This window comes from Monodelphis domestica, chromosome 1, assembly GCF_027887165.1.
Source record: "Monodelphis domestica isolate mMonDom1 chromosome 1, mMonDom1.pri, whole genome shotgun sequence".
NCBI lineage: Eukaryota > Metazoa > Chordata > Mammalia > Didelphimorphia > Didelphidae > Monodelphis > Monodelphis domestica.
Genome location: NC_077227.1, coordinates 373,634,089 through 373,660,167, shown reverse-complemented (window position 1 = coordinate 373,660,167; position 26,079 = coordinate 373,634,089). Strand labels below are relative to the sequence as shown.

General features: G+C 39.4%; 1 protein-coding gene across 1 annotated transcript in view; it reads right to left on the bottom strand.

The window, feature by feature from the left end:
* WWC1 (WW and C2 domain containing 1) overlaps window positions 1-26,079 on the bottom strand; it is a 153,545-nt gene that overhangs the window by 43,022 nt on the left and 84,444 nt on the right. Inside the window, exons 3-9 of the mRNA XM_007473983.3 lie at window positions 25,063-25,266; window positions 19,422-19,498; window positions 18,858-18,937; window positions 9,692-9,821; window positions 6,613-6,759; window positions 4,825-4,898; window positions 753-995 (exon numbers count right to left, since the gene is read on the bottom strand). Of these exons, the coding sequence (XP_007474045.1) occupies window positions 753-995; window positions 4,825-4,898; window positions 6,613-6,759; window positions 9,692-9,821; window positions 18,858-18,937; window positions 19,422-19,498; window positions 25,063-25,266 (955 nt within the window). The remainder of the gene's footprint in view (window positions 1-752; window positions 996-4,824; window positions 4,899-6,612; window positions 6,760-9,691; window positions 9,822-18,857; window positions 18,938-19,421; window positions 19,499-25,062; window positions 25,267-26,079) is intronic.

Here is a 26,079-nt window from a genome sequence, read left to right as displayed (position 1 = left end):
CATGTCTAGATTATTCCCTATATATAGTATTTATCACTCTGCCAAGCAAAACATTTCTTATACTATTGTAAGCTTCAGATTGTATTGACTCGTTTATCTATTAAAAGAAGTACTTAGTAAAAGCCTCCTGTGTGCAGAACTGTGCTAGGTGCCACAGAGAACACAGAAAATATAAAAGAGAATCTCAGTCTTCAAGGAAATTAAACTCTACTTGGAGAGACTCAATATATAAAACAGGAAGAAGCAAAGAATAAAGCAAGTGTATAATAATTTAGTCCATACCAAATATAAAAGGTTTACCCACATTACAATAGAGGCATTCTTGAAACATTTTGTGGAAGGGCATGTGGATAGAACTAGGCCTGGAGATGGGATATTTTGGGTTTTCAAATTTGCCCTCAGATTTCCTATCTATATGACCCTGGTCAAGTCACTTAACCCCAGTTGCCTGGTCCTCATCACACTTCTACCTTAGAACAGATACTTATTGATTTTGAGACATAAAGTAAACATTTGGGGGAAAAAAGCATCTTAAAGAAAGTGAATTTTTGTCAACTGAATCCTAATGGCTTAGGGTTGCTGACTAGCATGAATTTTTTGAAAGTAACAAACCAGCCCATAAATTCAGATTTCATCATAAAGGGTTTTTCAAAAGTGATGGCAAAAGAAGCAGGCTTGGAGCATAGATCACGGGGAAAAGGACTCTAAGCTTCATCCTTGTATAGCCCTTCTGGCCCCAGCTCTAGGACTACCTCTCAGTTAGAGCTTTGCTCTGAGTATCTCTGGCTGCCTGAAGGTCTTCCTCCAGCCGCTTTCTTGCCATCTCCAGCTGTTCCACCTCACTCTGGGTCCACTTCCGAGGGCTAATGAACCGCATCTCCTTCAGCAGCTCTTCCTTCTCGTTGATGAGGATCAATCGATCTCTCTCAGAATCTAGCACTCCAGGCCAGGCCTCACTGTCCAGCTTGGCCAGCTGGATTTTTAGGTTGGCAATCCTAAGGAGAATCAAAGAATGTTAGAGTTGGGAGGCACTATAAGCATCATCTGGTTCAATGGTTCCCATTTAATGTTTCACAAAAAATTCTTTGAGAGCAATAAATGTAAAGAATACTAAGAAGTGTATATTAAATTATCACGGGGGTTTACAAAATTTTGTTGTTGTTGAAAGAGGTTCGCAAAACAAAAAATGCTAGGAAACACTGATATAGTCCGACTCCCTCATTATAAATGAGAGAAAACTCAGACCCAGAGAGAAGAGATGTGCCTAAAGTTAAAGAATTAATTAATAACAGGTCTAGGATTAGAATTCAAGGCCTCTGACTTCTTTTATTATAAAGGTTTCTAGGTTCACTGAGAATGAATCCATACATGACTAGAGCAGTAACTATGAGTACTATGGCACAAGGTATTGTACTAGGTGCCACAGAGAATACATAATACAGAAAATATCTTCAAGAAGTGTATGTTCTACCTGGCAGATTGACTAATATGACAGCAAAGGAAAGTAATAAATGTTGGAGGGGATGTGGCAAAATTGGGACATTAACTCATTGCTGGTGGAGTTGTGAATTGATCCAGCCATTCTGGAGGGCAATTTGGAACTATGCCCAAAGGGAGTTAAATGACTGCCTACCCTTTGATCCAGCCATAGCACTGCTGGGTTTGTACCCCAAAGAGATAATAAGGAAAAAGACTTGTACAAGAATATTTATAACTGTGCTCTTTGTGGTGGCAAAAATTTGGAAAATTAGGAGATGTCCTTCAATTAGGGAATGGCTGAACAAATTGTGGTATATGTTGGTGATGGAATACTATTGTGCTAAAAGGAATAATGAACTGGAGGAATTTCACATGAACTGGAACAACCTCCAGGAAGTGATGCAGAGTGAAAGGATCAGAACCAGGAGAACATTGTACACAGAGGCTGATACACTGTGGCACAATCAAATGTAATGGACTTCTCTACTAGTGGCAAAGCAATGATCCAGGACAATTCTGAGGGACTTATGAGAAAGAACACTCACTGTCCACATTCAGAGGAAGAACTGTGGGAGTAGAAACACAGAAGAAAAACAACTGCTTGATCACATGGTTGATGGGGATATGATTGGGGATATAGGCTCTAAATGATCTCCCTGGTGCAATTATCAATAATATGGAAATAGGTCTTGATCAATGGCACATGTAAAACCCAGTGGAATTGTGCATCATCTACGGAAGTGGGTTGGGAGGAAGGGAGGGAAAGAACATGATTCTTATTACCATGGAAAAACATCCTAAATTAATTAATTAATTAAACATTTCCAAATTTAAAAAAAGTTTATATTCTCTTTGGACAGGACCAGTATATAAACAAGGAAGAATCAACGAACAAAGCAAACACACAATAATGTAGTCCATTCTGAATACTATAGGATTCTCCATTTTATACTAGAAAGACACTCTTGAAACACCTTGCAGAAGGTGAATTTCTGTAATGTTTTCACAAGCTTATCTACTGCTTGCTGAAAATCAATCAGAAACTAAGAGAAAAGAGCTCTAAAAATGGGAAGATATGATGTAATTTCTCACTAAATTGATTCACATGCAACATTTCAGGCATCATTTTATGATAAAGCAAGGCAAGTCAGAAATATGTTTATTCCCAACATAGAGCTTTCCTTAGATTCTTCTTTCCCATAGGGATAACTTCAAGGCACATTATACCACTAAAAACAAAAACTATGATTCCCTTCTTTGGCTCCCTTCCTTCTTACCCCTCCCTTAACCACCGAAATGCTGATATGGATCATACCCCTCTGTACTTTTGAAGGGAGTTTCACATGTTACTCTAATCAGAAGAATCCATTCTCTGGCTGCCAGTACTCTGGTGATGGACCTAGAGTTGAGTGAAGCTAGTTCTTGAGCACTTAACTATGGGCCATAGTTTTAAGTCTTCCAAGCACTTTTATGTAGTATCTCCTTTTATTCTTACTCTTTCTCTTGTGTGGTAGGGCAGGCACAGTTATACCCATTGAATAGATGATAAGACAAAAGTTCATAGAAGTTACAACTTGCCTTAGGTGACATAGTAAATTAATGGCAGACCTGGAGCTAGAATCCAGGTCTCCTGTCTGTCTCCCAGGCTTGGTCTCTTCTTAATAAGTCACGTGGTCAGATGCCTTCATGCAAATCTTGATTTATTCTAATGATTCTGGTGTGAAGTTCTACATGACTTGCTTTCAAAGTTTCCTACTGAGAAAAACACACATTTTCCCCCCTGGGCTCATTTATTCTTGTTCATGTTCTTTCATGAGTTCACCATAGCAGGGATGCTTACTGTTAATTAATGTAAATTCCACAATTGTTAGGAATTCATCCTGGTTATTTTTAGGGAAGCTGGTTTGTGTTCTGGCAGCCTGATGAAGCTCAGCTTTGTAGCCCAAGGAAGAAAAAATGTCATAGGAAGGAAAGAAAGGGGAGGCATGATCCACTGAGTTCCCGTGTCCTCTTAAAAATGTGCATTTCCTAAGAGGATTGTGGGTGTTGGTAGTGACTTGCTCCCTCCTGGTATCATTTATATGGATTTGATTTCAGAATGGAGCTCTCTATGTGTCCCTAAGGCATCAAGACAAGTCATTTTAAATACTTCTTTGGTTCCCCTCTCTACCTCCCCCCCTCCTATGGAGACTTTCTTGCCTTTTTCAATTAAAATGATATCAGAGTAAATGGAGAGCATAAAACAATCAGCAGCCATGATTTAGGGAGTGATATTGTGAGAGTGACCCAGTGTACCCAAGCAATGAGTTCAGTCCTTCAGTCCCTTTCCCCAGAACTAACCACAGAGATGGAATCCCAGAAGCATGTAGACATTTCTCATGAAACAGGGATGGCCACTGGGCTAGCCAGTCAGCAAATAAACATTTACTGGGTACCTACTATGTGCCAGGCACTGTGATAAGTCCTAGAGATGAAAAGAAAGGCAAAAGACAATCCTAGTCCTGGAGGAGCTCCCAATCTAATGGGGAAGATGACAAACAAATGTAGCATACAAACAAGCTCTCTAAGGGATAAATAGAAAATAATCAAGAGAGAGGTACTAGCATTAAGAGGGATTGGGAAAGGCTTCCTATAGATGATGAGATTTTTAGCTGGGATTTGAAGGAAGACGGGGAAGCCAGGAGGCAGAGATGATCTGGATTGCATTCAGAAGTCACTGCTTTAAACAAGCTCCCCAGGACAAGAGGAAGTCTGAACTCTGAGAATACATTTTATTTGAGTTGTTTGAAGCAGGGAATTAGGGATAGAGGATAGAAATGAGCAGGCACAGGATGCTTAATCCCAGGAAGATGAAGTGGCTACTTCCTGCAAGAACGGCATGCCACCCATTCCAATTTAAGCATTTAAGGTTTTGTTAGGATATTATAAACATCCTCTTTCATGAGGAATAAAACCAAACCAAAACTACACCCACCCAGCAACTGTATCTAATTGAATCTGATTCCGAGTGTGAATGTAGCCTATAATGGTGAAGACCTCAATGGGTGTCCAAGGCATGCATGTCTAGGTTGTAAGTTATTAGTGACAATAGAGCCTAGTTGTTAGGGTGCACTGAATTTATGAAAATCCTTCAGGCATTGAAGCTGTGCCTTTTAAAAGCACACTTTGCCTTGGGTTTTGTACCAGACACTAGGGCTGAGATTTTCCATAACCCCATTCCTAGCCCTAAAATCCTGGCTGTTACCTGTTAATGGATCTCTCTTCAAACATATCTCTTTACACTGTAAGCTGAACAGCCATTACCATAGGCATTATAATATTAGACACCCCCAAGCCATCAATTACCTTCTCTTAGCTTCTTCATATCGAAGGCGTAATCTGACCTTCTCAGCCAACTGATTGTTGCCACTTGTACTGAACTGGGAGGAAAGTATAAAGTCAATACGTTATATGGTTATTGTTGTCTGTGCAGATTTTAGCTTGGAGATCCCATGTGAGGCTGGACAGTCTTACTGGGGAACAGCTAATGACTCCCTTAAAATTCATAGCCTGACCTCAGGGATCCCACAAAAAGATTCCAAAGTACAACAATTGCCTGCCCCACATCATGGGGTTTAGCCACAAAATCAGACAGACACATACAGTATAGAAGAGACACACAATTTCCCCTCCCTGCCCACTGCCTGGAAAATCAGCTCTGGACATCAAATGTTCCCCCAAATCCTAGCTGCAGAAGCGTGGGGGATAATTGGTGAGAAGGAAGCAGGGACAGCCAAGAAACACGAAAGCCATTCTGGGGAGAAGAATCAAAAGAAAACTTGATAGGGCTGGAGTCAGTAGTGAAACACTAGGGGAGCAGGGATAGGAAGGAGAATGGGAAATTGGAAGGAGGCAAGAGGCATCTTCAGCTACACCTCCAGTACACAGCTCATGGCCAGACTCAGGGAAATGGGGGTGGTGGCAGGAAAGGCAGCCCCATTCGCGGTGCTAATTGTAAAGTGTGGCAAGAAGCTACACAGCTCACCAGGTCACGTACGGACATGACTTCTCTTCACAAGTGTGAACGCAGCTACAGAAATCAGATAGGAATATAGTTTAACCACAGAGACTGGGGGGAGAAGAGGGAGAAGACTGGCTAATGTCAGGCTTCTATGGCTAACCAACAAAAAAGTCTTCTGAGAGTTTCTGATCTCCATGAGTCAATCAAGGCTACTCTTTTTTGGAAAAGAACAAGGATTTTGGAATCACAAAATTTTACAGCTATAAAGAGACCCTTTGAATTCATCTTTGTCAAACTCAACAGATCACTGCTCTCTCCCTATTCATCACTGGAACCAGTGATTAGATTTCAGATCACTAGAACAGCACTCCTATGAAGGTGGAATTGCATTATTTTGATACTAATAGGAGTGGTGAACACACATTGAATCATGAGATTTAGGGCAGGGAGGGATCTTAAGAGACCCTTGAGTTCTATCCCTCAGCTAACAGATGTAGAAAGTAAGGTGCAGAGAAGTTATTGAATTTCTCAAGGTCGTCACACAGTTAGCAGGGTTGGTCAGGCTCTGACTCCAAATGCAATATCTTTCTATCTCACCATGTTGCATTTTCCATCAGGTGAAAAAAGAAACCAAGAACTCAGTTTCAATACAATTCCAATGAATTGTACTAACTATGACGGACAAAAATAAGCATCCACCAAATAAAGAACCTTCATCAACACTATCCCTGAAGTGTCAAAAGAGGTAAAGCAGTAGAACTAGGCAATATTCCAACACCCACGGTAAATGATAAGGGCTTTTATTTTATTTTTTAAATCTCAAACTCAGATTGCCAGGACCAGGAGCTCTTAGAGAGAAGTGTACCTAGCCTTGCACTTAATGGACTAACAGTTTAAACAGCCGCTCACCCAGTGCAAACAACCACTCAGGCTCAAGAGAACACGAGAATGCCAACTCACTTATGCCCCTTCCCCCTAGCAAAATCTCTTCAAGAGGCTACATCAGGGAAGGGGAGTTTCTTATCAAATATGGTGTAAGGGAATTAGGATACCCTTCCACAAACTAAGCTTCTTACTGTGAGTTTCTGGCCCCAGAAGATGGAAGAAAAGACAATTTTGTATTTCCTACTCACATTTCCAGAGACTTCAGTCTGTGAGCTCACATCCATATACTGCTTGGGCAGGGAGTAGCTGGAGCTTTCTAAGGAAGTGTTGCTGGCCCAGAGATCCGAGTGGGACCCTCTGTCAGTGAGGAAGCCATCCTTCAGCATAGCCAGGCTCTAATCAGATAAAAATAGGCATTAGTAACTGTTCCTTTTCCTTTCCAGGAAAAAATAAAAACAGCCAACTAACTGGTCTTCTTGCTATTTCTCACACACGACATTCTATCTCCTAGCTCCACAACACTATACACACTGACATGTTCCCCATGGCTAGAATGTATCCCCTTTTTTCCTTCAGGGGTCATCTCAAATGGAAACTCCTACAAGAGGCCTTTCCTAATTTCCCCAGACACTAGTACATTCCTTTACACTTGAATCATAGAATATAGATATTATGCATAAAGTATATTATATGTTGATGTGGATATATAATATGGATATGTAATATATAATTTATCTTATATATAATTATAAATAATTTCTAATTATGTATAGAATTGATATGTATAATATGGATATATAATATATATCTACAATATACATATTATTAATTGAAGTATACATTATAATATAATAGATATATTATATAGAATGTATATTATATATAAATGTATATATAATGTGGATATGTAATATATAATTTGCCTTATATCATATATAATTATAAATAATTTATAATTATGTATAGAATTGATATATGTAATATGGATCTATAATATACACCTACAAAATGCATGTATACATATTACTAGTATATCCCCTTACAGTTGAGTTATACATTATAACAGATATTATAATATTTCTAGATATATTATATACAGAATATATTATATATAAATTGATATATAATATATAATTTACCTTATATTATAATTATATAGTCTATAATAATATAAAGAATTGATATATATATAATTTGGATGGATAACATATATACATATTACCAGTACATCCCCTTATACCTGAATTATAAATTATATCTAGATATATTATGCATAAAATATATGTAATATAGGTGGATTGCTATACATAATATTTTTACCTTGTAATATATAGTACATATTGTATTATATATTATACATAGAATTGATATATGATATGGATAGATAATATATATCTACAATATACATATTGCCTTGTATTATATAATATATGCATATATTGACATTAATATATTTTCATGTACTTATGGGTGTACATATTGCCTTCCCCAACAGATTGTAAGCTTCTTGAGGGTATGGATGATTTATTTCTGTTTTTATATCCTTAGGGTCTAGCACTTAGAGGGCCCTTAAAACATATTTGATTGGTAAGAAATGATGAAAGAGGTAGATTCATTGAAATCTAAGGAGACCTATTATGAACCATTGGGGAATGAAGGGAGCAGAATCAGGAAAATAATTTATACAACTATAATAATGTCAAGTAAGACAGCTTTGAAGAACTTTATAACTCTGATCAAACACAATGCACAATCACAACCCAGAAGACAGCTCATAAAGGGTGTTTTTGGCAGAGAGGTGATGGATTTCCATGGATGAATAACGACACACACATTTTCAGACATGAGCAATGTATGACTTTCTTTTGCTTGACCATACTTATTTGTCAAAAGGCAGGGCTTTTATTTTGGCAATTGTGGGTGATGTGTGAGAAGGGTGGTGATAAAAATGCAAAAAGAAAAGAAATTGAAGAAAAGAATACCAAATTTTTTTTTTTTAATTACAGAGAAGAGAGCAGAAGAAATTTGGACTGGAATAAAGGAATGTAGGATAATGTTTCTCATCATGTTAAGTTTAACATATACTTTTTTTTTTTAAACACTTAACCTTCCATCTTAGAATCCATACTGTGTATTGGTTGCAAAGCAGAAGAGCGATAAGGGGTAGGGGTAGGCAGTGTGGGTTAAGTGACTTGCCCAGGGACACACAACTAGGAAATGTCTGAAGCCACATTTGAACACAGGACCTTCCATCTCAAGGTCCTCAATCTGCTGAGCCACCAAGCTGTCCCCAATATATATACATTTAAAAACTAAGTTGTACCTAACAAATTTGTGATTTCAGATATAACCCTCTTTTTCTGTTCAGAAATGTTAATGCCTGTCAAGTTTGAAGGTAAAAAAAGAGAGAGAGGGAGAAATGCTTGCTTCTTTGACTGAATTTAATTATATAAAGATTAAAAAAAAAAAAACACTTACCTTTTGCCTTGGATTGATTCCAAGACAGAAAAGTAGCAAGGGCTAGGAAATGGGGATTCAGTGATTTGCCCAGGGTCACAGTGCTAGGAAGTGTCTGAAGTCAAATTGGAACCCAGGATCTCCCATTCTAGTCCTAGCTCTCTAAACACTGAGCTACTGAGCTGCCCCCAAATTCCACAAAATTTTATTAAGCGCCTACTATATTCTAGGCACCATGTTAAGTGTCAGGGAACTAAAGACAAAGATTAAACAGTCTTTGTCATCAAGAAGCTTACATTCTATATGAGATTCTGATAAACACAGAGGTCTGTATTATTTTGTACTATTATTACTTGCTTCTTATTCAGTAGCTTTTGAGTCTATATGTTTTTGTCTGGATTTTAGTAAGTCTATCTGTCTTGGCGCTAAGGTTTCCCTCCAAAGGATTATTTTGCACAGAACCAATTTTTTTTTCCTGATGACAGTGGATATATTCACATTTTTTAACTCTTCCTTTTCTTTTTTTAAACCCTTACCTTACATCTTGGAGTCAATACTGTGTATTGGCTCCAAGGCAGAAGAGTGGTAAGGGCTAGGCAATGGGGGTCAAGTGATTTGTCCAGGAAGTGTCTGAGGCCAGATTTGAACCTAGGACCTCCTGTCTCTAGGCCTGACTCTCAATCCACTGAGCTACCCAGCTGCCCCTTAACTCTTCCTTTTGATCAGGTGAGACAATCTCAAATAGTTGGTTCTAGTTACCAGTGTGGATCCACACATTTACTTCTAAAGAAAGCAGAGCAAGGCCGCTTGTCTGTGTTTCTATCCCTGTACACCCCCCTTCCCCCGTCTCCCCCCAACTATGTCCAGTACCTTAATGAGGTCCTGTTTTTCCTTCTCCCCACAGGTGATGGCCTTCTTGATGGCTTTCATTTCTCTCAAAACAGCCTGTGCTTCATCCAGTTTATAGCCACCCTGAGCATCCGACATTTTCATGTCAATTCTAGGAGACAGTTAAAGCAACAAAGATGTAATTAGGAATTATGGGGGCTCTAGCAAGCTTGCATGGAGGTAAGCTAGGCAGCCACCTTTGGGTGGATTTTGAGGACTGCCAAAGCGATGCATAACTCTCTAAAGTAACTCCTCTACTTGTCTGCCAGTGGTGACACTTTTGGGTTTAGACCAGGACAAAGTTTTTCCAATACTGGGCTACAAAATTAGAAAGCTGTATGTGGGCGAGCTGCTTGAATTTAGTTATACAATTAACTGTATTCAGCTTCAATTACAATTACTAATTGATTCAAGCCTTCTACCATGGCACCTGGCAGCGGTCAGTAATACAGCTTGTATAGATAGAGGCAGGTAGGTGGGAAGGCCCCACTGGTCCAATGGTTCAGGTGCTAGCTAAGTAACTGGATCATTTTTTTTTTTAGAGGGTACAATGCCTAAAAATTCCAGATAGGCTACAAAGCTCAGCTTACATGTTAAATATCCTAGGGTCAGCACTGAAATACACGTTGAAATAATAATAGGTAGCATTTCTATAGGACTTGAAGGTGTACAAAGTGCTTTAAAGACGTTATCTCATTTTATCCTCACAACAGTGAGGTGCCATTATTATCTCTATTTTACAGATGGCGCTGTAGAGGAAGGAGGACAGAAGGGCAGCTTTGGTCTACTACACAACTTTGCCAGAGGCTGGCCCTGAGGTCTTCACTCAATAATGTCAAAGGAAGCCACATATTCTGAGCGAACACCACAAGCCCATTATTTCAGGATGATGAAATGCTAACACACTCTTTTCTGATTCCATGTGGAGGCCAAGCTGTCCTTGTCTAAAAATAACCTGAGAAGGGAATCACTTGAAGGAACATGATTTTCAACATGGTTTCATCGTCTGTAAGCCTTTGAACAGAAGACCAAGAAAGAGGGAGTTCAGTCTAAACACAGCCCCCTTCGGTTATTTCAGGCTCCACGGGGAGAGCCCAGCCCCTGGAAAACAAAGCTTCCATTTATCAGTCCCCACTAAAAATAGAATGTCTATTCCCTCCAAGCACTTGGGCCCTGGCAGGCCTGCCAGAATGTCTCCTCTTGCTCTCCAGTTTAATCAGAAAAATTAGTCTAATCAGGGCCTTTCCCATCGGAATCCTGCCTAAGATGCTCAGCGGAAGCCAGGCTCCTCCGGGGTAAGTGTGCTTGCAGGAGGGGACACCCTTTCTGATTGGCGCCCAATGGTGGAGGGGGAGACACCAGCCGACAGAGCACGTCCAGGGGGCTGGAGGCTTTAGGGTGGGGACTATGCCCAGAAACCTTCTGCCAAGGCAGCTTGAATAGCTTTGAATCCCTAGTCGGGATGGGACAAAAGAAGCTTGTCCTCTGTGCTGCCTGCTCCTTAAGCAGCCTCTACCTGATTTCTCTCTGAGGCCTTAGCAACCCAGTCTGTGGAATTTGGCTCCAAAGAACAGACTCCGAAAGGGAACACTCTGGGAATGCAAGGGGAAAAAAAAAAGAACAAAGGATCACCATTATAAGTGTCGGTGAATGAATCTTTTTTTTTTCAAGGAAAGTGGTGGTGTTTTTTTTTTAAAGGATTTCCAAGTGGCACAGCTGTCCTTTCTCATGAACCTTCAGAAGTCCACAGAACCACAAAGGGTCAAGGAGAAAAATGGACAAATAGGACAAGGTTCCTGGCAATAAACAGCTCCTTCTTTTGCTGCCCTGACAATTCTTACCTGGTTAATAATAAGAAAAGGGAAAAATATGAGGGAAACATGTAACTCTTCCCCACCAAATGGATGAAGTCTCAACTATTGCTAGTCACAGGGAACAGAGAGAATTTAACTCATGGAAGTTTCCCTCAAATTTATTTTTAATCATTAATTTCCATTTCCTTCCAGGTGGATCTTTCAATCTTGATAGATTTATAGAAGAAACATTTTAAACTCAAACTATTGACAAAGAACAGAATGAATGGATTTGCATTTCCTCTTCCCCCTATGCTTTGAAGAGAGCAGAGGAGCCTGGGTATCCCAGGGACTGCATACCGACCCCTAAACTAAGTAAACCTCCTTTTGCTACTATTCTCTCTCACCTCAAATTATATGGAATTTCCTTTATCTTAATAACTGTTCAATCTAAAGTCACATGCAAGGTCCTAAAAATGAGGAGCCACTTTTCTTTTTACCTCTATCTCCCCAGAGACTAACACACAGCAGGTGCTTAAAAACCGGCTAGTTACAATGGCTGTTCTTGCTTATTGTCTTAAGAAGCCCTGTGATGACAGCGCTATAGCAGGGAAGACTCCCGGTGCATTATTCATCATTCATCATTCATCATTCACATTCCTGCCTGGCTGTACACGAAGTCTAACTCCTGGCAGCTGTACCCGTTGCTGTTGGCCAGAGCTGCCGCTCAAAGACTTATCTCAGAGCCTGAAGGGGAGGAGAGAGAGAGAGAGAGAGAGCTGTCTTTGGGGTTTCAGTGTCAGCTAGTGAAAAAGCTAAACCTTTCTTTCAGGGCTGCCACAGTGGAGCAGAGTAGTAAAACAGGTTTGAGGGTAGCTGGGAGAAGAATAGGGAACTTCTAACCTAACCAGAAGCTCATGGAAGCTGGGGGAGGGGAACATTTAGTTGTGAATGAATAACTCTCAAACTATTTACACAGGAGCTACTCCAGCAATTAAAGAGTGGAAGATTTGAGACTCATAAACATCCATCAATTAGTTAGTATTGTGTGACCCAGTGCTGGTCCTAGGAAGGCAGTCTAAGTTGCTAATCTTAAGAAGCTTCCAGGGGCAGTGGATAGAGTCCAGGTCTGGAGTCAAGAGGATCTGGGTTCAAATTTGACCTCAGATACTTCCTAGCTTTGTGACTCTTGGAAAGTCACTTACCCTCAATTGCCTAACCCTTAACCATTCTTCTCTGCCTTAGAATTGATACTAAGCAGAAAGTAAAGGTTTAAAGAACTAAACAAGCAAACATAAAGAAGTTTCCAGTCTGGGTAGAGGAACAAGATGGAGCCCAGAGAGGAAAATGAGAAAAAAATCCAAAATGTCACAGTATTAGAAAGACATCATGCTAATATATGTATAACCCAGTGAAATTGCTTGTCAACTCCAGGACAGGGAAGGGAAGAGTGGAGGGAGACAATAAGAGTCATGTAACCATGGGGAAAATTAAAAAATAAAAATAAAATGTAAAGATTTTTTTAAAAGGGCATCATGGCATAGTAGAGAGCACTAGATTTGGAGTCAGAAAATGAGCCTCAGATATTTTCTAGCTGTATGGCCCTGGGAAAGTTATTGCATCTTTCTGAGCCTCAGTTTCCTCATCTGTAAAATGAGGATGATAATAGCACTTTCCTTACAAGGGTATTATAAAGTTCAAAGGAGATAATATGCTTCTCAAACTTTGACAGGCTATATAAATGCAACTGATTATTATTATTTTTTTAGTGAGGTGGTCCATACTTGGTTTCATCACTGTGGAGATATCCTAGTAAGGAAGATCCTTATACTGAGGCAATCTTGCTACTGTTACACAACTTACAGCCTTAGATAGTTGCTGAAAGCCTTAAGAAGGTTTTTAAACCATTTTTTCTGCCTTAGTAACAACTCTTAAGACAGAAAGGCAAGGACTAGGTGATTGGGGTTAAGTGACACACAGCTAGAAAGCCTCTGAGGTCAGATTTGAAACCAGGGCCTCCTGACTCCAGACCTAGTGCGCCATCCACTGTACCACCTAAGAAGTTAAGTGACTTTCCTAGGGTCACAGAGAAAGTATGTGTGGGAGGTGGGAAGTGACCCCAAGGCAGCACCCTTAAGCTATTGGTGTATCCTAAACCTGAGGCTAGTCCCATGTCCACTATACTACACTGCCTCTTGACACTGATGATGATGACAACACCGGGACACCCCAGTTTCAACCAATGGCACCTCACAACAAGCAGTAAGTAAACACAGGATTACAGGATTGTCTGTGTCAAATGCCAGGAGTTAAGATCCTTGACTACTGAAATCTAATTGGAAACAAAGAAGTTGGTTAAGAAAGCTATGACTTCAGTTGTATAAGAGCTCTCTGATGACCACTTGAAATATTCAGTTAGTGACCCATCCATCAAGTCATTCTGTTGTGTTTTTTTTTGTTAGGGTGACAAAGAAAAAGGAAGTTGTACCAGAGAGAAAGGGGAAAAAAGGTAACTCTGGAAGCTGTTATTTTTGAAGCTGCAGAATCAACCCCAACAATCTGCATGAAATTTCTTTAAAACCAGGACCCATCAGTTCTTCCAAGTGGCTTCAAAGAAGGACATTTATAGTTAATCCACAATTATCAGTTGATTAACTAGCCAAATTCATTAAGTACCCACTTTGTGCCAGGCACTGTACTAGATGTGATGTAAAATACAGTTGAGATAAGACAGGTACATACAGTACCTAAGGCAGTCTCTTTCACAACATTAGCATTGAATAAATATTTAGTGAGTGAATGAATGAATGGCTATAAAGAGATAGCTAACAACACATATGGCTGAATGTCAAGTGAGTTGTACATACAATAATGCTATTGGAGTTCAGGGGGTGGAAAAATCACTGTACCTAACTATGGATGACACAAATGATGATGCCCTCTCTACCATCTATACCTGAATCACCTGGAAGTGCTGAGTTTAGTGTTCTGGACCCAGACTAATAACTGAGGCTCTTGAAGACTTTAATAGAAGCCTGCCAAAACAGAATCTTGAGCAATAAAATCCAAGTTCAAAGAAATACTCTTTGGGGAGATATAAAAAAAGAGATGAAAAACTGAATGGGGGAAGTTTGGTGACTCAGTGGTAAGAAAGCCAGGCCTGGAGATGGGAGGTCCTGGGTTCAAACCAGTCTCAGATACTTCCATCTATAGTCTCTGGGGAAGTCCCTTAACTCCAATTGCCTACCTCTTGCCACTGTTCAGCCTTGGAACAGATACACATATCAATTCTAAGACAGAAGGTAACGTTTTAAAATACAAACAATAATAACAATAACAAAACCCTGGATGGTAGAGAAGAAACTTCGGGAGAAGTTTAATGGAGAGAAAAGAATATACTTAAGACTTGTAGATTCCCAGAAAGTTTCCAGATTTGTAAGAATCACCTCAAGATTTCTGGGAATCACAGCTGAAACTATTGGCTTTTCACTGGAATAGGATAAAATAGCAGTACAGGGGATCCATGAATTGGCATGGAACTGGATTAGGTGAATTCTCAGGTACCTGCTGAGTCTAACATTCTATGCTTCTAGTTAGGAACTGAAATAAAAATTAATATAATAATAATAATAACAAGCATGTAAAGCTTAAAGAATTAGGCACCTGAGGCTGGCTTTACACAAAACTGGCTTATTGGATTCTTCTTCAGGTTGTACCCCTAACTCTCCTTTTGAACTTTCTTTACAAAGACCTAGAAACCCCTTCATCCTGAAAGGGGACTCTAGCCCTGGACTTCTCACATTGGAAGTATCCTTTATGTCTATGCCTCCTCCCTTCGATTAGGGGGTTTCTCCCAGAATCTCCCTTTTATAGAGGCTGCCCAAGATACCCAGGTCTTCATTTCTCTTCAGACTGGACTCCTTTCTCTTTACAGTGGCCCTCACTTAGCTAGTCTAGTCCTCATTTGGCAGACACTAAGCTCTTACTCACAGCCTTTCCAGCTTGGTAAGACCAGACAGAGCTTTGGCTCTTCAGGAATAGCCTTTGAAAACTATCTGTTAACCGCACCAAGATTAAGCATATGAGAAGAACATCTAAGGAGGAAAGAGGGGTTAGGTTTTTAGATAGGTATTTTGGAGGTAATGAGCATTTCAGCCTTTCCAAGTCATACCACATAGGCGGATATCTATATATGTATGGTTGACCTTGCTAAGACACGACTGTGGTCTATTTTGGGCTTCCTTTTGACTTTCCAGGTGTTTTCAAGGTCAACAGAAATCAGTCTATTTACTTCTTAAAGAGATCTGGGAGATCTCTTTACTTCTCTCCTCCTTCCAAATCAACTTTTGTCTCTATAATGGGACATGGCAACCTGAATCTTAGCATCTTTGCATGGTAGGACCAAGGACCCCATTATTACTGCTGCTGTTGTTACTACTACTACCACCATCACTATTATTATTATTGCTACTGCTATTCATGTTCATCCTCCTCCTATTAGTACTAGTACCACAAAAACTACTATTACTACCACCACTACCACTATTACTACTGTTATTGTTACTACTACCACTACCACCATCACTACCAATGTTACTCATATTCTTCCTCCTATTAGTATTAGTACTACCACCACTACTATTACTCCTACCACTATTAACACCACAACCAACACTACTCCTATCAAGGTGGAAGAGGAGAAGATGATGACTAAAAAGAAGCATGGTTTGGGGATGTGAGGTTTGCTATGGAATAGGGAAGACCTGGGTCCAAAATGTGTCTCTAACTAGCTATGTAACTATGGATAGGTGAATTAATCTCTCAGTGCTCTAGACAACGTTTTAGGACTAAAAGTTACAGGCGAATGACATATCTGCATTGGCAGGAGACTGCCTACACTTATGAAATCATAAGCCTGAAACAAATAGATCAAAAAAGGTAATATTTATGAACTGGAAAGACCTCCATGAACTGATGTGGAGTGAAATGAGCAGAAGCAGGGGAACATTATACACAGTAACTGAAATACTGTGGGACGATCAAATGTGATAGACTTTGTTACTAGTAGCAATGCAATGATCTAGCTCAATTCTGAGGGACTTGTGAGAAAGAACACTATCCACATCCAGAGAAAGAACTGTGGGAGCAGAAACACAGAAGAAAAGCAACTGCTTGATCACTTGTTTACATAGGTATATGATTTGGGGTTTCAGTTGTAAAAGACGACTCTATTATAAAAATGAATAATGTGGAAATAGGTATCAAGTGATAACACATGAATAACCCAGGGAAATTGCTGACAAAGCTCCAGAACGGGGGAGGGAAGAGGGGTGGGAGACAACATGAATCATGCAACCATGAAAAAAAATATTTAAAAATTTAAAAAAAAAGTTAAGTCCTTATTTATATAAAGCACTTCAAAGTCTGCATCAATGTGTTATGTTACTTTATTTGATTAAAGGGCTTAAAGTTAAAAGAAAAAATGACCACTAGATAGACTCTATAAATTATTTTAAATTATTATACATTATAATTATAATATGATTATTATAATTTTAAAATTATTATTTTAAAACCTTGAAACATTCAGGGGTTTATATGTGCTATTGTTTACAGTATGTTTGGAATACCAAAGTTATTTCCTTTTTTTCTTTTAAACCCTCACCTTCTGTCTTAGAATCAATGCTAAGTACTGGTTTCATGGCAGAAGAGCAGTGAAAGTTAGGCAATAGGGATTAGGTGACTTGCCCAGGATCACATGGACAGGAAGTATGAGAGGTCAGATTAGAATCTAGGACTTTCCATCTCCACATCTGGTTTTCTATCCACAAAAGCACTTAGCTGGTCTGACTATTACCCTTTGAAATTGTGAATTCTATCATGCAAATATTTTTAATGTGCAGAAGGCTCATCAATAAGAAGGGGAATGAAACCTGCCTAAGGGTTAACTTTGGTGAGAAGGAAAGGAGAAAGTTTGAAAGAAAGCAGGGTGGCCATCATTCACCTCCCTCTTTGGAGGAAGAGGTGCCCCTCTCTTTCAAGGCATGATCTAAATATCCTCTCAACTGACCTATTGCATTCATTTCCTTGAGGGTGAGGTACCTGGAATGTGAGCCTACCACCAAGCTGCATACAGCCCAGTCCAGTTTTCCATTCTTGCCCCCAATACCCTCTTTGGCTAATTATTTTTTTCGACAAAATTGATTAGTTATACAGAGAAATATTTTATTGTTCACTTGTTTTTCAGTTGTGTCTCACTCTTCATGACCCCATTTGGGTTTTTTTTGGGTTTTTTTGGCAGATTTGCCATGATGAGGAATGAAGGAAAGATGAGGAAATTAAGGCAAACAGGGTGAAGTGACTTGCCCAAGGTCACACAGCTAGTAACTGTCTGAAGCTATATTTGAACTCAGGAAGATGAATTTTGCTGACTTTCTTTCTATCCATTGTGCTATCTAACTGCCCATAAAGAAATATGAACCTGAACAAATCGATGAGGCCTGAAGGAAGCAGTTCAAAACAAGAATCTAAATGCATGGCTACAATTATAATGGATGATATGGCTATTTCCTCCACAAACTGTAAATAGCTTGGAGTTTATGGATCATAGAATTTTATATTTAGAACTGGAATAAATCTTAGAAGTCACTGAGTCCAACCTCCCTCATTCTACAGATGAGGAAACTGAAGTCCAGAAAGGTTAGGTGACTTGCCTAGGGTCACCCAGCTAATAAGTCTCTGAGGCAGGATCTAAATTCAGGATCTTCTCTCTAAGTCTAATTATCTACTCTGTTACAGCTACACTTTCATTTTTTACTAGGCTTGTTTAAGTGCTAATTTGTGGATCTTTTTCCATATAAAATCATTTTTTTCTAATAAAGAAGAAGTTGATTATAGGATTATTACTGGAAAAATGAAGAAACTGAGGCCAGAAGGAGAAATTAACTCCTGGCTCATTAGAAAAATCAAAGTTCTATATCAGGGATTAGCAAATTATATCCTTGAGGACAAATTTGGCTAGGTATCTGTTTTTGTGACTAAGAATGTAAATAATATCTTACTTTAAAAGAAAAAGTTAGTTCATTGGCCATAGAAAAACAGACACTATAATTTGCTGAACTCTGCTATAGACTTAAAATTTCTTCTAGGTCTAAATCTAGACCCTGAAAAAAGAGCTAAGCTAGAACTCCAAGTTAGATTTTATCATTCACAATGGCTCTCATCCTAGATTGGAATCTTCCTGATGAAAGAGGCATTAAGACAGGAGAGGAGAAGAGGGAGGAATTAGGGGCAAAAGAAGAAGAGGAGAATGGAAGGAAAGAGAAACCTGCAAAGGATGGGACAGATGCACTTACTTCTTCAGGGTTTGGAAGCCATGCTCCTTGAATTGCAGTTCTTGCTGGAGGTGAACCATTTCCCTCTTCAGTTTATTGACCTACAGAGAAGAACAAGAGAGGACCATGATCAGTCAACAAATGTGAATGAAATGGAAACTGTCACTCCCACACTCCCTTGACAATGAGGAATGAATCCAAAGTGTCAGATGAGAGCCCCCATCTCTCCCCATATTCAAGAAAGAGACTGAATGTATTTTATTTGAGGCCAAGCCAGTTCCCCAAAACAATTCTCCTCCCAAACCTCTCACTCCTGTCATCTGGAGCTCACCCCTTGAGTCTTCTTGCCTCCTTTTCTCCTGAATTTTGAGATCCAGTAATATGATACTGCTAAGCATTCTGTCTTCTGGTTTTTATACACCATCCAAGTCAATCAATAGGAACATTAATGGCTCTTTTTACCGAAAACAAACTCTTCTACTTTGACATATATTTTTTGGGCCACTGTGGTCCTGGAGCTCCTAGTTTACTGGGATCCTTTCAGTGACCTTGAAAGAATGGCACAACTGACAGAAAACACCTTACCCGGGACTTAGCAGTGGCAATCTCAGCTTTCAGAATGTCAGGGTCATACTTAGAACTGGATGATGAGCCGGAGACCACTAGAATGAGGAAAAAGAAAGCTCGTTTAGTTCAAGAAGCAAATTTGAGCAGGGTGGTTTTTTAAAAAAAAAGATTATTTTAAAGTTTTTATCAAAATGTTTAAAAAATAAATGTTTTATAGTTTATGAAAATGGTAACAGCATACCAGTTCAGATTTTTTTAAGTGAACATTTTCTCAATTGTTTTCTTTGAAACATAATAAAAAAATATTAATATTCATTTAAAAACTAGCTCTTGGGAACAGAGGTGGCTCACTGGGTTAAGAGCCAGGTCCAGAGACAGGAGGTCCCGGGTTCAAATTTGGCCTCAGCCACTTCCTGGCTGGGCAAGTCACTTAACCCCCATTGCCTAGCCCTTACTGCTCTTCTGCCTTTGGAACCAATATACAACGTTGATTCTAAGACAGAAGGTAAGGGTTTAAAATGAAAAGGAGCTCTGCAGAATGAAACAAAGAGAAAACTTTCATTCAAAGTAATGCTGTAAGTATACCTTAAAACTAATTGCTTTCAAACACTGTATTTTCCTATAGAAGTAATAATTAAGTTATTAACACTGTCTGAAAATATTTGTTTTGTCTGGCACTACTGTAAATTCTAAATTACATAAAAGTTTTTTATTATACAACAAAATGAAAACTGCAACATCTTGAAGAATTAAACTAATCTGCCCAAAACGAAAGTACAAGTATTTTTAAGCAAAAGTAATAAAAGGTAGAATTCTAATGTTTCTTTGATAACAAGTAATCCAATTAGAGTGCAACATAAAACAAAATAAAGTTGCTAACTTTGAAAAAAATGTAGTGTTGACACACTTTAAAAAAATTATAGCAGCCAATTCCCAATGACCCTCCCTTTCTTCCATGGATCCCAGTGAATTCTCTCTCTTTTGTAGCAAAGAAGTAGAGTTAATCCAAACAGATCAATACATTGATCATGTCTGACAGTGTATGTCTGTTTCATTTGGTTACTCTGGTCTTCTCCCCCCATCCTTCCCACCCCCCTGCTGCTTAGGGGAGAGTGGTGTGCTTCTTTGGTAGTTCTCAGAAGCATGTTTTTCCAACCATCTATTGGATTCATCATATGATGATGTATAAAAAGATATTTGTAAATATAATAAAAATTTATAAGTTCATTATATATAAACAACAAGACCTCAACACTTCACAGTGAAACACAGGGCTAAAGATCCTATCATTTTTTTAAACACTTTTAAAAACAATTTAATTAATTTAAAATTTGATTTTTTAAAAAAGAATTTACTTTCTGACTTAGTAACAACTCTAAACCAGGAAGGGGGCAAGGCAATCAGGGTTAAGGGATTTGCCCAGTGGCACATAGCTAGGAAGTATCTAAGGTTAGATCTGAACCCAGTTCCTCCTGATTCCAGACATGGCACTCTATTTACTGTGCACCTAGCTGCCCCTCTCGAATTCTTGAGTTACGATTCTATTTCCTTGTGGTCAGTCCAGCTAAATGGCTCAATATAGATTGTTTTGAGTCTCTAATAACAAATATTGAGGTAATAAATGTGCTATTTAAATGTTTTAATTGAATTTATCTGGTCTCCCCAACTAGGCTACAATTTGCTTGAGGGCAAAGACTATCACCTATTCCTCCTGCGTCTCCCAGAGAGACTACTACAGATTTAGGCATATGACAGGTGGACATTTGCTATGTGGTAACCAAATGAATGAAGGTTATTTAGATGAGGGTTGTTTGTAAATGTGAGTGTAGATATGTGACTAAGGAGTGTGTGTGTGGGGTGGGGGTGTACACACATCTATAATCAGTTTAGGTTATACTATTTCTGATAGCTCTGAGTTCATATCACTCATTTCAGTTTCGCCTAGATAGTTGCAGCCTCTGCCTCACCTTTATGCCCTGACTTTAAACAAAGGATCATAGATCACAAATTTGGAGCTGGAAGGAAGCTTAGAGACCATTAAGTCCCATCTCCCCTCATTTTACAGTTGAGGAAACTGAGGCACAGAGCAGTTAAAGTGACCTGCCTGGGGTCACACAGTTGGGAAGTTTCTGAGGAAGAAATTTAACCCACTTCTTCCTGATCCTGAGTCTAGCTAAATAAATCCTTTCTGAGAGGGGTAATTTAGGTTTTATAGCTTCAAGCCTCTTAATATTTGCTTAGTGGCCTTTGAAAAGGATGCCTCACTATATCCATCTATCTATATTGGGGGAGGGAGGGTGCATCAAATGATATCTTCTCTAGTGTAGAGAAGGCTGGGAGGGAGAAACCTGGGAGTTAATGAATAAAGATTTCAGGGTAGGGGAAAAGGATGCCGTACTTGGAAATACTTTGATTTCGCTAAAGACTAAAGTCATGGATGCTCCTCTAACTGTGTAACCTTGAGCAAGTTACTTTCCTTTTTGAGCATGAGACAATTTCTAAAGTCTTTCCTGTGATTTCTCACTGGATTATGGAAGACAACAGAGTAAAAAAATTGATATCTCCAGAACACCATCTTTGGTCGCAAAAGGGAGGATGTCAGGAAGGTTGCCTTACTGAAAGGGGGCAAGGTGTTTAGGGAATCCTGACAGCAGTCTCTCTCCTCTGGGCTGGGCTACAGGTGTGGTCCAGGCCCCAGGCAGACCAAGAACAGTCTGTAAAGCCCTTGCAAGCCACAACGGGTCATCTGAGTTAGAGAAGAAATATGTGGCCTTACCGGTTGGGCCAGAGCAGTCAACTTGGATGGCAAACAATGCTTGTAAAACACTAGGAAAATAGACCTTAACCTTCTGAAAGGTCATTCTGGAGTGTCTTTTTTAACTGGGCTGACTAAATAGTCCTTGAGTGTGCCTGGGTAGAGTTTCTTCTTCTCCCTCATTTCCCCTACACTCTCTAAGACCCAAGAGAGATGGAAATTCATATTATTGCTGCTTGGAGAGGGCTAAGCTTAGTTAAGCTTCTCCAGTGAACCTGGTACTTAGAGATGTTTCTCACCTTTCAGCTGGTTAGGTCTACAAGTAAAGGCTAGGCAAAGCTGCTGCAGGTTTTACTGAAAGATCATGGAATAACAGTATTAGAGCTATGAGGGATCTCATGTTCAGTTGTTTTTCAGTTGTGTCAGACTCTTCATGACCCCATTTGGGGATTTCCCAGGAAAAATACTGGAGTGGTTTCCCATTTCATTCTCTAGCTCATTTTACACAGAGAAACAGGATTTTGATTTGCCAGGGTCACACAGCTAGTAAGTGTCCAAGATCAGATTTGAACTCAAGAAGATGAGTCTTCCTGACTTCAGCTCCAGTCTTCTATTCACAGTGCCATATAGCTGCCCTAACAAGTCTCTAAATTAAGACTTTTCAGTTGTGTTTGATTCTTTTCATACCATTTTGGGTCCTCTAGGCAAAGATACTGGAATGGTTTGCCTTTTCCTTCTCCAGCTTATTTTACAAATGAAGTTTGAGACAAAAAGGGTTAAGTGATTTGTCCATCGCACAGTTAATGTCAGGTCAGATTTGAACCTGGGGAAGTGAGTCCTTCTGACTCCATGCCTAGCACTGTGCCACCTAGGTGCTGTGAAGGACCTCAGGGGCTATCTAATAACCTTATTTTGCAGATGAAGGAACTGAGGTCCAATAAATGACATAGGAAAAATTTGAACCAATTTCCTGTGAGAGGTTTCCATGTAGAAAATAATATACTGTATGTTAGTATTTTTATGGAAAACTTGTAGTTATAAATTGGAGACCACTGTTTGTGATTTAATGTTATTTATCACTTTTGTTGATTTGTAGAAGTATGTTTATGTGTGTGTGTGTATGTGCAATATTTGTCAGCAGAAACATTTTGTACTTGTGGATTTGTTAGTTTTGTTACCATGCACATTCTTCAGTCTCTGAGATGGCTCAAAGCATCAAAGACCAATTCCAAAGTAATGTGCTTAGCTCTGGAAAAGATCAGTTGCTTTCTGAACATTGCAATGGTCAGCATATCAAGTCACACTCAATTCGGCCAATCAAAGACCTGAGTCCAATGGTGCTTCTCATGGTACACTTTAAAAATGGAGAGTCTTCTGAGATTTAACAAGGAGGAAGAAAGGCAAGAGGGTGATCTTCCTTCCTTCCTCCCGCCTTCCCTTATCCTCTTCCTCCCTTCCTTTTTTTTTTTTAAACCACACATCACAGTAGGAATAAAAGTCATTGCAAGTGAGAAAATGAAGGTTCTTCTTCCCGAACTGAAGTGAGTATGTCTTAGGCTAAGCTGCTTTCTCAAACTTCATCTACATAAAAACCTTAGTATTTTTGTTTTATCATTTCTCTTCCGGATCTTTATTCATTTCCTAAGTGAGAGATATCGAGCCTGAATAATGTTCTAAAAATCTCCTAGACTGTCACTGATTCTCCTCTTTTCCTTTTGATCTGTCCCTTTTTCAAATCTTGGCTTAAAAAGGTGATCACATTCAGGAAATATTTTCTGATTAATTTCACCCCACTTTGTTCTGCTGCTTCCGTAACCTAAACAAAAGGAGGATTCTGGGTAATATTGACTTAGCAATATCAATTTAAACTTTTGAATTCTTTTTAAAAAATTCTAGATAAGCCTTCATTTCAGGCTGATTTTTAAAAAATAAAATTTATTCATTTATTTAATTGAGACTATTTTTCCGTGGTTACATGATTCATGTTCTTTCCCTTGCCTCTTCCCTTCCCCCTCCTGTAGCTGAGCAATTCCACTGGTAAACTTTTAAATTCTTAAACAGATTGTGCTAATCTTTCCTTCATCAGTGTTATATTTATGAGGGACTGTTTCCTATCCATGTTGTATTCTTCCTACAGAACCTGCATTCAAAGGATGACCATTTGTTATAGGGACTATGGTTCTCTTTAGATTCCAGTTTTCAATTAGAAATAGAAAAAAAATCCCATCATTCTGAATAATGATAAGAGTAATCCCTTATACTTATATATGTTTTTATACTAGTTCATATTTATGAATTATCTCCTTGGACCTTCAAGACCTTGTAATGTCCTGTCTTCCTTCCCACCCACCCCCCCTCTCTCCTCTACCCCACCCCATTTTTCAGATGTATAATTCCAAACTGAGTACAGAACTCCTGGTGTGTAGACTATACCTACTAGGGCGTATCAGCATAAAAAGTGCCTGTGGCACAGAGAAGTTAGGTAATTTACCCATAATCATACAGCCAGTATATGTCAGAGGTAAGATTTGAATGTAGGTCTTTCTTATTCCAAGGTTGGCTCTTTTTCCATTTCTCTACTCTTATCTCATATCTTTATTTTACAGATGAGGAAATTTAAAGTCCAAAGAGGGGAAATGACTGGTTCAGGGTTACACAGGTGGCAGAGTTTAAATAATCCAAGTTTTCTGACAGAGACTCATGTTACAATCTCTGATATCATAAACTGTTTATTTTCCATGCAGAACTCCCTCCTATTTGTTCACCCTCTTCATCTGGTTGCTGTAATACAAGGAAGGCATCCTAGCTTCTAAGCACCCATCTGAGGGAGTCCCCTACTCTCTGGTCCCTACCTTAAAGGAGAAGAGCTAAACAGAGCCCGGGGACCCTGAGAAGGATACTCACAGCTGATCTGGGAGCCCAGCTTGTGCTCCCAGACATCGTGGAGCTGGCGGTACTCCTGCTGGGCCAGCACTAGCCGCTGCTGTTTCACCTGGTAGATTTCTTTCTGGGCACTCAGAGCCTCCTGTGCTACCACCAGGTAGTCCTTCAGCATGTGTTCCTGCTCCCGTCGCCATTGCACTCGGGGATCCTCGATCTGAGTGGTTTCTGAAACAGACCCGAGACCTTGTTGGGGACTTAACCTTCTTTCTGTTGGCCACAGGAGGAAAGGTTACTCTCTCCCCTCATCTGCCATAGTGGACTGGTGTGGGCATGGGGTTGGGGGTTGATTTGATAAAGGGATTTCAAGCTACTGACCATGTTTCTCAATCAAAGAAACCAGTCTATCTATCCCAGAAAGCCCTTTCTTGATGGAGAGGACTAGGCAGGGGTCCCTGGGAAAAAGAGAAAACATTTTTCCTGTCAGATCAAAGCATCAAAGATGCAGAGAGGAAATTCATAGTGCCTCAGAGGGCAGTAGGACATGAGTCTAGGAGATCGGAAGAGAATGTTCTCTGTTTATACTTTGCCAGGGACAATAATGCACTGTTGATAGAACTGTGAATTGGCTCAAACATTCTGGAAAAGTTTGGAATCATACTAAGGACATGATGAAAATGCTCATATCCTTAACTCAGAGATCCCACAGGTAGAAACCCAAGGGTGTTACGAACTGAAAGTCCCCATATACAGCATAATATTCACAGTAGCACATTTTGTGGTGGGCATAAACTAGAAACAAAGTCAATATTCATTGACTCACAACTGGCTAAACAAATTGTGGGAGATCATGTATGTAAAAGAATGTTAGTATGTTATTAGAAACCATGAACGTGACTATGGAGAAGCATGGAAAGGCTTATAGGATCTAATGCAGAATGAAGCAAGGAGAACCAGGAAAATATACACAATGACAACAATAGGGTAAATGGGAACAACAACCCCACCGCACCCCAGACTTAGCCATAGACAAGAGCTGAG